A 15,254-nucleotide genomic window follows, 5' to 3' on the forward strand; every position below is an offset into this window, starting at 1 on the left:
GTTCAATCTTTGCTTTGTCTGTGAATCAACACATCACAACCGCCAGCAGCAGCCAGTGTATTTTAATTTTTTTGTTTCTTTTTGCTTCGGTCAAGCAGCTGGTGTTTGCTGTGATTTCGTTCTGTCGTATCCGCTTTCCATCTTTGTGATGTGTCTCATGAAATGTGTTGAAAGTGACCTACCTTGGCCTGTTCACAATATGCTGAAAAAAATGCTAATCTTGTCATATTTAGCAGCTGCGTTCAGAAATGCTACTGTAAACCTAAGAGGGCTAACCAGCACTCTTGCAAGATGTCAGAACTATCCACCATTACCCTGTAAGTGTATGCAAACCTGTGACATTACTGTGTGTGTATGACGCATGTTGCAAGTAAATGACTGGATAATTAGCAGAGGGGCAATAACCAGAGAGCAAGCCTTCCCTTATTTCTTGTTGCATGTAGAATTTTTTATTGTTCTGTGCTTTTGCTGATGCATCACGGTCAAGGTTTTTTAAGGTTGGTTTGGTTTTGGTTCGTTGTGTTTGGGTTTTTTTGTTTTTTTGTTTTTTATAATTTTGTACTTATGGCTGATGCTATTTATAGTTCTGGGTAGTGTCTGTATAGAAACTATTAATAGTTGCTCTTTATTATACAGCAAAGAGGTGAGCACTGGTCAAACTGAGAGTAAATGTTTCACCCAAAAGTTTGCTAGAACAACCAGGGCAGGGCAAGGCTGGTTGACTCAGCTGGTGTAAAGCATCTTATGTCCATTTAACTGAGTGAAGTTGTGTTAGTATACACACAAGGGTGAGGAAAGGTTAAGGTAAACCAAATACTAAAATATTATGTGTCTAGTCAGAAGGTGTTGTCAAAGCTACACCTATGGAGAGTGAGGCATCTAGAAAAGTGAATAAATGCCATTTAGTCTAGAGACATGTGGATTAATCACTCTCTCGTAGTGCACCTCACTCTCTGTGGCTTGTGTGAGAAGCCCACAGATTTGTTTAGCTGAGGTGTACCTTTCAGAAAGATGTTTCCTGATGAACTTCCCCCTGAATTTCACAGCAGCCTTATAAGTGCAAATCAACACTTTCAGAGATCTCCTGCCACACAGATCCAACAGCCCAGCATTTTGCTGAAGAATACTTAGCTGTTATCTTTGACGCCATTAAGGAAAAAAAAGGCTGTTTTGTAACACTACAGCTGCATATGTTGTTTTCAGGTAGAAAAAAAAGTTAAACATGAAAATAGATTTCCTCTGTGATTTTGCATCTCCTCAAGGTTTTTAAGGAATAGACCAATGAAGATGCTTAAAAGATTCAGTCAACAGACTAACACTGTGCAAAAGCAGATGGAAGAAACAGAGCACAGGACAGTCAGCGGGTCCGTGTTCTACACTGAGAGAAGCTTGAAGTCTAAGAGCAGTTAGGTAAAACTAGGACCTGCATTTAGGAGGAGACAGTTTGAAATATGAACTTTACTACTTAACCTACAACCTGATGCAGCACAGACTTCATACTGGGCCTTTGCAGAGAAACAAATTTCTCTAGTGCAGTGTTTCAGAAGGATGGCAGACTGACAGCTCTGTAAGGTGAAATCCTCTACCCAGTCAATGGGAAGTATTCAGCCTAAACAGGAACCCAGGAAAAATCTGTACATTTCCAATAAACATAATTAAACCTTATTTTTTTGTTAAAATAGGGAAACCTCAGTAAGCTTCCCCTGCTTTTCAAGTCCTTAGTCTGCAGATGTGATTTATGCGTTGGACAATTCAAAAGCCATAACCAATTACTGTATTTAGGTGTTACCTCAGGTCTTTGATCTACCGAACTAATGAAGCATTTGGAAAAGACATGTATCTGTAAGGGAGATTACTGAAGTTCCTGAAAGTCCTGTTAACCATGCTTAGCATCTCTGTGATAAAATAGCTACTTTGGTTTATTAAACACGCACTACTTTAAGCATTTCATCACTAATGGCATCCTGTGTCTTCATGGTTTGCTCTTTATCCTTCTATTTGAGATATAATCATGATTATTTTTTTTTACATATTCATCACTGAGTTACAGCCAAAGAGATGGGATTCCTCTAATCTAAACTACAAGCCTACAGTGCAGCAATTATATGACAAACTCACTCCAGATTTCCTCTGTAGTCAGTGGAGAGACCTGGGATGCGATCAGGCCTTCCTTAGGGACAGATGAGGGGCAGCTGATTCGTCCTTGTGCCTAAGCGCCTGTTACTCTTCACAGAAAATAAAGGGAATGTAGGTGTGGAATTAATTTAACTAAAATAGATATCATCATTGCAAGTATCTAACAACTTTAAGCTAGTAAATATACACAGAATAGATGCATTCAGTACGTACCCATGGAGTTTACAACAGGAGTCAACTCTTCTTTAAAAGCCATCTATAGCAGGCAAGAAATATGCCTTGAAAGTGCTTCTTTATTATTATTATTATTATTATTATTATTATTATTATTATTATTATTAGCTTTAGAGACACTAAGTTAATAATTTTACCATAGATTATTGACATACATATCTACATGATGTATGTCCAAACCTTGGTGCATGAATGCTGTTCTGCATGTCTACCACAGACCTTGACGTCTTCACTGCAAAAGTTTATTTGATCAAATTAATTTCACTTAAGACTTAGCAGACTACTACACAGTCTTCTTCAAAGGCTGTGGTTCAAAGATCTTTTGCTTCCTTTGACAGTCTGTGATATTTTGTCTCAAAAAAGTTGGATGGTGAGAACCCCTAAGACCAAGGCAACAAACTCTTTGCCAGAGTAAAAGTTATGCTGTATTTTATCATTAGCTTAATAGCACTGTGTCATCTGTCAAACCTTATGCAAGTTACAAGGGCTTTTTCGAGCTACACAACTTTGCAATTAGTCCAACAGAAGCAGCTGCAGTCTGAGCAGAAATGGCACAAGACACGTCTTCAGCGCAGTGGAGATACCTGGAACTGATGGAAGAGTAAGCTCAAAGCTACGATTTTCACCTCTCTCTCAGAAAAGAATGACAACCACAAATTTCCTTACACAATTACTTCTGGAGCTTCAGGTCTCCTGATGTAGAGGACCCATGTTTTCTGATGGCCTCCATTCATTCCAAATGACATCAGCACGTACCCAGCTCAGCAGTTCATACTGTTGTGTCTGCAGGTTCTGAAGCTAGAGACAGATCTTTGTTCCATTCCATTCACAGGAAGTGGAAGAATCTATTTAGACCATTTAGAATCCATTGTTCCTTGTTCCCTATTGCACAGTTGCTCAAAATATAGTTGTTGGGTGGGGATTTTTCCATCTGTTATACAGTTACTATGTTTGCCTAAATCACAGCATTATTTTTTCTTCTAGAAGCCTGTTTTTAATTGCAGAATAGGAAAAAACTGGAATATTCAGTAGAAATCACTGGAAATTTTACTCAGCAATGCCATGTGATTTCCAATTCGTGCCCAGTTTCATCCTATGTAGTATCCATAGACACTTCAGCAGTCTCCTTAATAACCATGGATGTGCAATGGAAAAATGAAGACATGGTTCCTTCAGATACTCGTCAAAGTTCAACAGCCATCCTACTTTCTATCCCTTTTACTATAAAGATGTCTTTTGATAATTCTATAGAGGAGTGAGACAAAACAGATGACACCATTATCTGTGTCTTTTTGTACTAACACTTTATGGAAAGGCCACATTCATAGTCATGCTATTGGAGAAAATCTTACATTTAAATTGTTTTTAAGGAAAATAACAGCTGAAAAATGTCAGCCTCAACAAAAGTTGAAATACAACCTACTTTTTTTAAAAGTAACCTTAAGACATTCCTCTACCTGTTATAATGTGATCAAGGCTTTTGCTAGTCGTTTTGGAAAACATACTGCTTCTAAACTGCCAGTTGGAGCCCACCTGAGTAATTATTGCCCTCAAAATTTTTTGATCTATCCCCTGAGTTTCTTGCTTGTCTGAAAGAGTGTAGGAAAAAAAGACAATTAATATCTTTGACTATTACAATCCTGAGAATTTTGCTCTATCCTTTAACATTTCACCATTGCACATAAATTTACATTTCTCACGGGTGCTGCTTTAAGTCTTCTTTCTTCCTAATGCAACTGAAAAAAACACAATTTGTCATCATCCACACAGTAATTAGTATCTCCCAAGATTTTCTTACCATTACAATCTTCTTCTCCACTTTATAGATCTTAATGATCTATACACTTCATGTGTTATTTCTTACTGTTCAGGTATTGTCTTCCTGACTTTTATGACAGTATTGAAGGCAGCATCTCAAATCAGTTGAAGACATTATATTTCATGATTCTACAAATGAATTGCCTGATTAATCAGATATAATTAATGCCAGAAAACTGACAATAGAAAAAGTCTTCCTCCACACTTTTCCCAAAGTTACTCTCCTATGATTGCGGTGAGATACAACATACTAACAAAAAATTCTACTCTGACTTTCAAATCAAAATAACTTTTATCCTTTTGTTATTGTTGTAATTAATTCTGAATATAAAATTTAACAGATTTTGAGAGACAATACTTCTTTGTCCAGTTTACTACCTCTTTTTTTTTTTAATTCCATAGCTAGTTTAAGACACTTAAGTTTTTTACATACTTTTTTTTTTTTTTTTATGGAGATAGCTGTAGTCTATAATCTTTTCCACAATGCTTCTGTTCCTTTTTAATTATCTGATTACATGTCCATGGAGAAAAAGCACTAGAAGGGACCCTGAATGTTTTTTTAGTCCATTACACTGTCCATTATACAGGTCCCTCCTGTATAGCTTGAATCTTCTAGAGTTTACCAAAACTGGAGACTCTGCATGATCTTCATCAGCCTCTTCCAGGGTTGTTCCTTTCTTATGAAAAAAACAAAACACTTTCAGTCAATGTCTAACTTGTTAATTCACAAGAACTGTGTTCTCTGGTTTGTTGGGTTGTTCACCAAGACCTGAGATTTGGTGCACATCAGATTAATGACTCATGTTTCGTAGAACCTCAGGGCAAGGGCTGTGATGTGTTTATCACCATTAGTGCAAAAAGTATGACTGAGGGACACCAGCAACGAACAATGTCCCATTTCCAGTTTAGTGTTGGGTGTAATATGTTCACAGAGTTCTTGGAGATGTATTATCTCTTTCAGTAAGACAAATACCTTGTTTGGGGGACATTGTTGAGCATGTATTAACAAATTCAAACATGTCTGCAATATACAATATAGATATAATCAGTGTGAACAGTTGAATTTTAAAAAGTATGCTGCTCTTGCAAAAATCTTTATGGCTTTTTAGCTCCCTTTGTCCTACATCCATCTCCTTAACTTACTTGAAGGAAATCAGTCATGTTTTTCCCCTGTTGAAAATGTCCTGGCAGTTATTTCAGGCCACTTTGTTTATAACAAAACACTTGCTTTATGTTCAAATCAACACTTGCCTTCTTTTGGGTCTTTTTTGCTGTTCAGTCAGCAAAAGACACAGTCTAAAACATGTATGTCTTGGCTGGACCCCTGTTTTGGGGGAATTTCATCCATACTGAGTTAAGTACTTACAGGTACATACCTTCGTTTCCAGCCCTTTTGTTTATACCTACTGAATTTGATTTCCCCCTGAAATATCTTTATTCTGATGCAATGGAAATTAGTTACACAGTGGAATTACACTTAGGTTTCCAACAGTATATATGACACCAAAATCAAGACCTTGAGAAGTAGTCATGAATATGAGAATATAGGGGGGGGGGGTGGTGTTTAGCTTTTTATATTGTATTGATGTTCTGGCATTTTTTGCTATGCAGAAATAAATTCACACACACACACAAAATGATTTAAAACACTTCACTGGGATTAAGCAATTGGGTGAGAGGTTTATTATTGTGTTATGGTAGCAGTCTGAATCCCTTAGCAAGATTACCCTTCTCATGTTTGGCACAGTAGAAAAAAATCCTGCTTATAATAATGCAAATTAAAATAAAAGCACAGAATATTAAGCATTACTAACGTGCTATTATTTTATCAGTGTGAAGAAGTGGGAGCAAACTACAGTGTGTGTGAAATCACTGTTTGGGAACAAATGGGAATGTTGTATATTTGTTTGAATAATTATACAGTGTATGTATTTCCCAATAGGCAGGCAACAAAATATTTTTCTGTTTTCTTCTTTAATTAACGTGCAAGTTATTTATTACAAGGCTGCATTAAAGTTCTTTCACTCTATTATAACAGGAGGCTGGCTCGCTCTACACTACTGCTTATCCCCTTGTTTGGAATTCACTACACGGTGTTTGCTTTTTCTCCTGAAAATGTCAGTAAGCGGGAGAGACTAGTGTTTGAATTGGGACTGGGATCTTTCCAGGTGATTATACAGTGAATTCTGCTTTTGTTAAAAAGAAATCTCTGTTCATTATAACTGCTCTGCATGCACAGTTCTCAGACTGTGTGTTTATTAATTTATGTAAATGTTTAATATACAAGGATTTTGGTTTTGTTTTTTGTTTCTTTGCTTTAACTCCAGCTATTTTCTGGCATTTACTGAAGCATTTGAATTACATTATTTTTTTCTCTCCCATTTACCTAGGGGTTTGTTGTTGCTGTTCTCTATTGTTTCTTGAATGGGGAGGTAAGACTTTTAATATTTAACCTCACCCACTCACCATCTCCATCCCATTTCCTTGCGGGAGTAACTGCTGTTCTAAACCTTCACTGTAACTCATCATCTGCCATATTCCCTTATACCTTAGGCTGGATCTCACAATGTCTCAGCAAAAGAAAGAGGATGTATGATGTCTTTATTAAACCAAAAAGTTGGCCCTGCCAGAGGTGACGGCTCAGATTAATGCTCCATGACAGGGGTAGGGACTGTACTGGTCTCTTTGGTCATGTCATCCCAAGTGCAGAACTTTGCACTTGTCTTTGCTAAACTTCATACAGTTCTTGCTAGCCCACTCTTCCAGCCTCTTCAGTTGTCTCTGTAAAGTGGCTCTCCCTTCTGACATGTCCACCTTGCCATCCAGATTGGTGTCATCAGCCAGCTTGGCAAGGGTGCTTTCAATCCTGTCATCCAGAACATTTATGAAGATGTTGAAGAGTTTGGAGTCCAGCATCAATCCCTGGAGGACCCCACTAGCAACAGGCTGCCAGCCTGACTAAAAAGCATTGTTCACCACCCTCGGAGTGTGTCCTGTCAGCCAATTTCCTACACGTCTTGCAGACCACACACCCAATCTGTATCTTGCCTGCTTGCTTAGGAGAAGGTTCTGGGAAACAGTGTCAAACACTTTGCTGAAGTCCAGGTAAACATCATCTCTCCATGCCAACATAAAACATTATTTTGCTGCAGAAGATGGTCAGGTTAGCCTGGTATGATTTGTCTTTGGTAAATCCTGGCTGGCTTTTCCCAATCACATGCTTCATTTGGTCTGTGGTAATTTCTGGGAGGTTTTGTTCCATTATTTTCCCAGAGACTGAATTAAGACTAGTAGGCCTTTAGTTTTCAGTTCTAGCTGAACCTTAGCCTTCCTGACTGCATCTTTACATGCCCTAGCAAGGTTCTTGTAGTCCTTGATGGGTACTTGGCTGCCTTTCCATGGCTGGTATGCTTCTTTTTTTGTTTTTAAGCAAAAGCTTATTGTTAAGACAGTTGGTCTCTTGTTCTGCCTATTTCCTTTCCCTTTGTAGGGAATGAACTCTTCTTGTGCTTCCAGCTTCTTTGCTGTCCATGGATACTTCCCATGGAATCCCTTGCAGTTAGGCCCTGAGCATATTGAAATTGGCTTTTCTAAAATACAGGGTCTTTGACCTTCTACTGGTCTTTAGTGGGCTCAGCAGCACCTTAAACTCCACAAAGTTATAATCACTCTCTCCAAGGCTAGCTTTGGTAGTCAGTTGTGCTGTGAAGTAAGACTCAATTTGTGAGCAGTAAATCTAGCAATCAAAGAATCGTTTAGGTTGGAAAAGACCTTTAAGGTCATTGAGTCCAACCATTAACCCAGCACTGACAAGTCCACCACTAAACCCTGTCCCTAAGTGCCACATCTACACATCTTTTAAATACCTCCAGGGATGGTGACTCAACCACCTCCCTGGGCAGCCTGTTCCAGTGCTTGACAACCCTTTCAGTAAAGAAATATTTCCTAATATCCAATCTAAACCTCCCCTGGTAGAACCTGAGGCCGTTTCCTATTGCCCTACTGCTTGCTACTTGGGAGAACAGGTCAACACTCACCTAGCTACAACCTCTTTTCAGGTGAACAGCAATGTGCTGTTCTAGTGGGTATATCCAGCATCTGTAAGTGGAAGAAATCCTCAGTACACTCCAGGTACCTGCTGGCACTATGTTGTTTTCCCCACAAATGTCTGGGTTATCTGAGTTACCCATGAGAAAGAGGTTCTGATGGCCTGAGACTTCTTTAAGCACCTGATGTAAGGTTTTATCAGCCTTGTCATTCTGCCTGGGAGGTCAGTAACAGATACTTAACAAAAGATCCCCCTTGGTGACAATTCCTCTGATCTTGATCCAAAGGCATTTCATAGAACTTTCATGGTCTCCATAATTCACCTCCAAACACTCAAATTTCTATTTTACATAAAGTGCAACTCCGCCTTTTCTTCTTCCTTTCCTATCTTCCCAGAATAGTTTGTAGCTATCCGTTGTGGTCTTCCAGTCATGTGAGTTTTCCCACCAAGTTTCTGTGTTTTCTATAATATCATAACTCTGTGACTGGGCATGGAGCTCCAGTTTCTCCTGTTTGCTGCCCAGACTACACACATTGGTATACACAAACTGGAGGTGATTGGACTTAGGGGTCTTGCCTTAGAGAGGGCTGGGGGACCATTCTTCACTACTCTGATAGTAGCTGAACGCATCCAACCTGCTGCTTATGACTAGGCAGATGTCACAGCTTTGGATACTGTTCTGCAAGTTCATTAGTTTAAAGCACAATTCACTGAGTCAGCCAATCTGCTAGTGAAGAGTGTCCTCTTCTAGGTGGGTGTATCCCATTCCTCCCCAACAGGCTGTATTCTTTGAAGAATGTCCTATGATTGTAAAAAACAAACCCCTGGCAATGACACCAGCCACAAAGCCAGGTATAGATCTGCACGATACGTTGACTCCTGCCTGCATCCCTAGCATCTCTGGCAAGACAGAGATCACTCGGTCATCGGTCCCTTTCACTGGCAGCTCCAGGGCTCTGAAGTCCTGCTTGACCTTTACCCAGGCTTTGTCTACTGTGTCATTGGTGCCCACATGGAAAAGAAGTAGGGGGTATTAGTCTGTGCTCTTAACGACTTGTGGCAATCTTTCTGTGACATCCTGCATCTTGGCTCCTGGCAGGCAGTAAAGTTCACCTGACTGTATGTCAAGCAGGAGCTGAATGCCTCAGTGCCTCTCAGCAGACAGTGACTAGCACTGGCCACTACCTTTCACAGCTTTCAGAATGTGCTGCTGGTGCAGTTCCTCCCTGTGAATATTGCTTATTGGTTTTGTCTGCTGACAAGGTTTAATATCTCTTGCTGGTTGGTACATAAGAAGAAGGAAAGTGAAGTGATAACCTGCTCCCACGGGTCACCAGGGACCATGGCACCTCATTCTCCAAGGTGCTGTCTGTTTGCTATTAAAGCTCTTTGTCCAGTAGTCCTTGGAGGTCAGTGCCGCAGGGCCCTAATATGTCTTTTTGCAAATTCTCAAATAATTATCTACTTCTTATTTACCCTCTCTAATATAGCATAGCCTGCTAACTTCCTCCTACAGCTCTTCCACCTGCTGCTGGAATGACTGGCTCCATGACAGCCCACCTTGAGCAGGTGCAGCTTCCACGCTCCTCCCCAGGAGGTGGGGTCGAAGTCTTTGCATCCCTCCACCTGAACAGCATCTTTCCTGATAGGAAGCTCTGGGTGGCTGCCTCCACTCTTCCCAGGCTAGCCTTGCTAGATAGCTGATTCCTGTCTGCTGCAGAGCTCAGCCCTTGCCTGGTCACTACCACTATGCTTCCAACAACCTCAGAGCACTGCTTATAAACCCTTCAAATTCCCTGGTGACCTCAAGCTGCTTGATGGGCTTTCAGAGCCACCAGCTAGCTTGGGTGACCATCAGGGCTGCAGCCTAAGCCTGCAGGTAAGTAGAGCAGGCAGCAGCCCAACAACTGGCAGAGTGCACAACCTTTCCTGCATGAACTGCTGCACAAACTGCTGATGCCACTCCCAACAGGTGCCATGTCCTGTTGCTGATGCTGCACCCAGCAGACACCATGTCTTGCTTGCACTCCTGGTTGCTGGTGTTCCCCAGGAGCCAGTCATATGCGGCTTTTGCATGGTTTGACCTGGCTGTGGGGACAGCGGGCACCACCCAACTGATCTTGTAAGACCTGCCACCTACCAGCTGGTCCCTCCACACACACAGCCCAAGGGTGTCAGATGCCCAGAAACCCCCTCAGGCACCCCCTGGATCCCTTGCAAACCTCAGACTCCTCTCAGCACATGGCAACTGCTGCTGCTGCTGTTAGTGTCAGCTTCCCACATTTGTTTTTTTTCTGATTGACCCATTTTGATCTGCAAATTGAAATTCCCCTGCCTTTGCTTATCAGACTGAGTACCTGAGATAACCATTTTCTGAGTTATTGAAAAAAGGCTCCCTCCTCAAGGCTGCCTTAAGAAGAATATCTACAGTTCATCCGTTCCCTCCTCCACTGATACACATCTATTGTGCAATTCAACAGGAGAAGATTTGTCCTAAAGTCACCTTCTTTTTTTCTTTTTTTCTTTTCAAGGAGGCTGAAATCATCTATTTCTACCAGGTTTAGTGCAGTAGGTGTTCTCTGCTTGTACACATATACATATGTGTACATACCATGCCATAGCTGGTCTCTAGTACAAAAGGTCTGCACCTCCTTGATCCAAGTGATCCCTTCTCAGATAAGCATAACAATCTCTAAGGTCATCAAACAAACTTATTGGTCATCTTTCCTCATAGGCTTAATCAAGGTGACTGTTAAAGGACTCGCAGGTCTGTTAAAGCACTATTCATAGCTCTGTCCTAAGCAGCTCAGAAGGTGAGTTCTGGATCGTGTCTTGCTGGAATTAGTGGCTGATTTCATACTTCACCAGCTGGTGTTACTGGATATCCGCCTCTCCCACCTACAACTGTTGTTTCATCTATTATCTTCCATGAGTGCTAAAAGCATAGCCAGAAGGTCTTGTCTAAAACCAGCGTGGAGATAAACACCTTCCAAGGTAACATGCAAAGTGTGTCAGCTATCCTGTAACCCCTTGCAGGGGGTGTGATGGTGGTTCTTAGCCAAACAAACACAACCAGATTAATTAAAACCATTTTAATTCTCAAGACATTAGAGAATGTCTTGTGCCTCTGCTGAATTGCTTAGGGTAATAAAGAGTTTACCTTTGGTATATTATGCTCTTACACATGCAAACACTTTTCTTTATACAAGAGTAATATAACTCCATACTTTACCTGATTTATACCAATCTATACTTTAACCAAAATAGGAATTTAGAGCTACTAGAAGGAAAATGTAAGTTTTCCTTGGACTTTTACTCCCTGTTGTTCGTGTCCATGAAGTTCAAATGCTAGTTTAGCATTTTGGCATATGCTGATCCATTTTGACAATTGTATTAATCTAGGAAAATTTAGCAATGACTGTTAACAAGAACATCTTTGACACAGCAGCTTGTTGGAGACTGGAAGAATATATTGGGAAAATATCTCCACATCCTTACTCATTCTTCATTCAGAAATATGCTACAGGGTCCTGTCAGGAATGAGTAATAGACCAAGTAAATGTTGGTCTGAGCTAGTATGATCTTACTGATATTAATAACTTTTATAACTTACATATAGACATACACACATGCACACCTAGCAGGATTGCCAGGAAATTGGTGATGAATGAAAAGCAGAAAAGCTGCAGAATTATGTGCTTTTTTTCCCAATTGAGCTTTCAACCGTGGATTGTTTTAGTCTTGGTGATTCTGTGGGTGCCCATGAAAAAATCTCAAAGGAAAGGAGGTCACAGGTGTCTATTAACCCAAAAGCTGTTGTCTGCTTAGACATTTCATTCCTGTCTAGTACCTTTTTGTTGCTGGTTTCTTTGGCTTCTTGTTATGTAATTGGTACTGGCCATTGATGAAAACAGGATCTAGCTCAAGAACGACGTTGGAGTTTGTGTAGAACAGGTCTTCTACGCACCTCTGGGCCAATCTTAAATTATCTAAAGTCAGAGACACAGAGCCTGGGTTGTTCCCCCTGCATGCCTGGATCTCTTTCAGACATGGAGAGGTCACTTCAGATTTTGCTGAAGTGAGGAGTTTGATAATAGTCTTAAAAATAGTTCTTCAATTTGTGGTTGTTTTTTTTTCTTCTAATCTTGATAATTTGTCAGCATGTCCTCGAGCAGCTAAGTACATAAAAAATGACCTTTTGAAGTTTCTCCCTAAAGGTGCAATCAGAAATAAAGAGAAAATGGAGGAGCTGGAAAGTCAACCGGTATTTTGCTGTGGATTTCAAACATCGTCATCCTTCTCTAGCGAGCAGCGGAGTGAACGGGGGGACACAACTCTCCATTCTGAGCAAGAGCAGCTCTCAGATTCGGATGTCCAGCATAAATGCGGAGAACCTAGCGACATGAGCAGCTAAGGAAAACAAATCAATCAACAAGCAAACCAAAAACCATCCCTCTAAAATGAAAAGAAAAAAAAAAAATCATAGTTTTGGTGGTGGTGTAGGTCTCCTTTCCCTTTCCCTTTCCCTTTCCCTTTCCCTTTCCCTTTCCCTTTCCCTTTCCCTTTCCCTTTCCCTCTCCGTCTCCCTCTCCATCTCCCTTCCCTTCCCTGATGTTTGAAGAGGTGAAAAAGCAAAAGAAACGTGTGTATATATCTCTTTTTAACAATCACTGTAAATACCCAGCCGTACTCGAGGCCATTAATGGAAAAATGTTTCAAAGACAGCCAACAGGCCAAGCCCACCCGCTCAATGATTTACATTTCAGAGCATCTGCAAGTAGTCCGTTGTCAGTCAAAAGTAACAAGTGATCGCTGTGCAGTTGTGATCCTCGGTTGCCAAACTGATACTAATCTGTGAATGGACATGACCATTGTTATTTTTCCAATTGGTTTCCATTATGGTTTGGATTTGCCTTTTTTTTCCCCCTAGTCAAACGTATCTCAGCCTGTCCCTGTCTTTTGGCATGTGAATTTCTGCAGTGTTTCTCTTTTGAGTCTTAGGATGGAGCTAACATGCTTGGGTTAACCAAACCAGCCAATTTGGGAAGAACATCAGAAAATTAAGTTCAGGGCTTAAAGAAACTGCTGTGCCAATGTGAAGCTGCATAGCTTCCTATCATCAGTCAGTGTGGGGGCTCCAGGCAAAAAATGGGATCAGCTGGCTTTTTCCATACCCAGGGATGCTTCTGAGAATGCTTTATGTTCTAGCTAAGCTGTGAATTTTCTAAAAGGGCCATGCAGTTGAGATATATCTATATTTTTGGCATTGACTGGCCGATTGATTGATTGATTGGATTCTTTGAATACTAAAAATAACTGTCCCCTCCCTCCCACCTTAAAAGCAAAAGTCAGTTCCAGGATGGCCTTTCCCCCCAAGTAACCTTGAAACCTCTGCATCTGTGTCCAAACATGGCACGGTTTTGGGTAGTGCTGTCACAGAGTGGGGTGCCTTTGTAACCTGGTTGACTTCTGTGTGTTGACTCTTCCCTGCCAGAACAAGAGGTACAAGGAGGACCTGGCATGATCATCTCGGAAGGTAAAAGTCATCTGCACTTGGTGAGCAACTAAAGTGAACAATAAGATGGTATGGAAGGAAAAGATAGACATTGGATGACTTCCCACACCTGGCAGCTTTCCCAGTCTGTGGCTATTCTGTTTGTTTAACCACCAATGGTCTTGCTGCTTTTCTTTGAGAGGAACTAAAATGTTCGTTCAACCTTTGCCTTGTAGTAAAAGCCATGACTGGTACATATCTACTTCAATCAAATGTCGATGATGTCAATTCTTAAAAGTCTTTATACAGTGCATAAAGGCTTTGAGGACCGTCCTAGAGCTCAATTCATTTTGGATTTATGAGCCGATATATATATATATATATATATATATATATATATATATATATGCGTGTATGTGTATGCATATATTAAAAAACAAAAATTAAAATGACATTTTAAATGTGAAATTTTGAACTGAAGCTAATAACAACCAGAAATTCAAAACTGAGATTTGTCCTTTGGTGTTACTTGACATGATCATGAACTTAAAAAAAAAAGAGAAAGACTTGGAATTTTAGTGTCAGCTGAGTGTGAGCCCTTAATTTCACTAGGTTTTGTTAGTTTAGGTAAAAAAACGTTTTAATGTCATTTTAAGCATAGTTTTTTTAAAAAAATAATGCTAGTTTCCTTATTTTTAAAAGGAGAAAAAAAAAAAAGGTCTCAAAGTTGTGAAAGAAATGTTAATTATAGTTATACTTAACACATATAATGCTCTATGGGACATAATCTGCTCTCACCTGCAGCAGTGTAAATGAATGTAAAAATAATTCAAAACAGACGGAAGAGTTGACTGGCAGCATATTGGTACAGGAGCATGCTCCTAAGAGATGCTTACAGCCCTGTCAGGTGAAATTACCCTTGAACAGAGGACCAGCAAAAGTTTAAACCACTTACATTATACTCCAGTATCTTAAGTGGGAGTTATATGACCCAGACAGTCTTTTTTTTCAAGTCTTCAGCACTGGTTTGCTGCTCTGAGAGCAGGATTTGTCCTCCTCTTCCAGACGCTCTGCAAAAGTCACTGAAGTATTTTTAACGGATAGATCAGAACTGCCTCTATCATGAGCTGCTGCTAAAAGATATTTTAGAAAGTTTCCCAAGGAACCATGCACTTTGCAGTCCAGAAAGATGCTCCCAGAAAATGGGAGATGGGGACAGTCAGATCTATCAGGTAAAGGCATACGTAGACATTTTTTCAATGAAACTGTCATGTTAGATGAACAGATAACATTTAGTTTTGTATTTTCTGCAGAATGAGCTTTCACAAGGTATTATATTGACAATACTGTAAGTGTATTATTATTTATAAAAAATCAAAAAGTATATTTTGCATGAATGGCTAGTAGCCAAATTTCAAGCATTAATAAATGACAGCTTTTGAGAAAAAGGTGTTGAATAACTGCCTCTAACAGGAGACTTTTTGTCATGCTTCAGTCCAGAGCCAGAAGGTATTTGGATATATA

General features: G+C 40.1%; 1 protein-coding gene across 4 annotated transcripts in view; it reads left to right on the plus strand.

Moving 5' to 3' along the window:
• ADCYAP1R1 (ADCYAP receptor type I) overlaps window positions 1–13,304 on the plus strand; it is a 140,907-nt gene extending 127,603 nt beyond the window's left edge. The window contains exons 14-17 of one of the 4 annotated variants that reach the window (XM_055806718.1): window positions 234–317; window positions 6,227–6,356; window positions 6,579–6,620; window positions 12,441–13,304. In XM_055806718.1, coding sequence (XP_055662693.1) covers window positions 234–317; window positions 6,227–6,356; window positions 6,579–6,620; window positions 12,441–12,650 — 466 coding nt within the window. In that variant the 3' untranslated portion in view covers window positions 12,651–13,304. The remainder of the gene's footprint in view (window positions 1–233; window positions 318–6,226; window positions 6,357–6,578; window positions 6,621–12,440) is intronic. The other 3 variants (XM_055806719.1, XM_055806721.1, XM_055806722.1) reach the window with 3 other exon arrangements.
• The last annotated feature ends 1,950 nt before the right edge of the window (window positions 13,305–15,254 follow it).

Source organism: Falco peregrinus, chromosome 5, assembly GCF_023634155.1.
Source record: "Falco peregrinus isolate bFalPer1 chromosome 5, bFalPer1.pri, whole genome shotgun sequence".
Taxonomy (NCBI): Eukaryota; Metazoa; Chordata; class Aves; order Falconiformes; family Falconidae; genus Falco; species Falco peregrinus.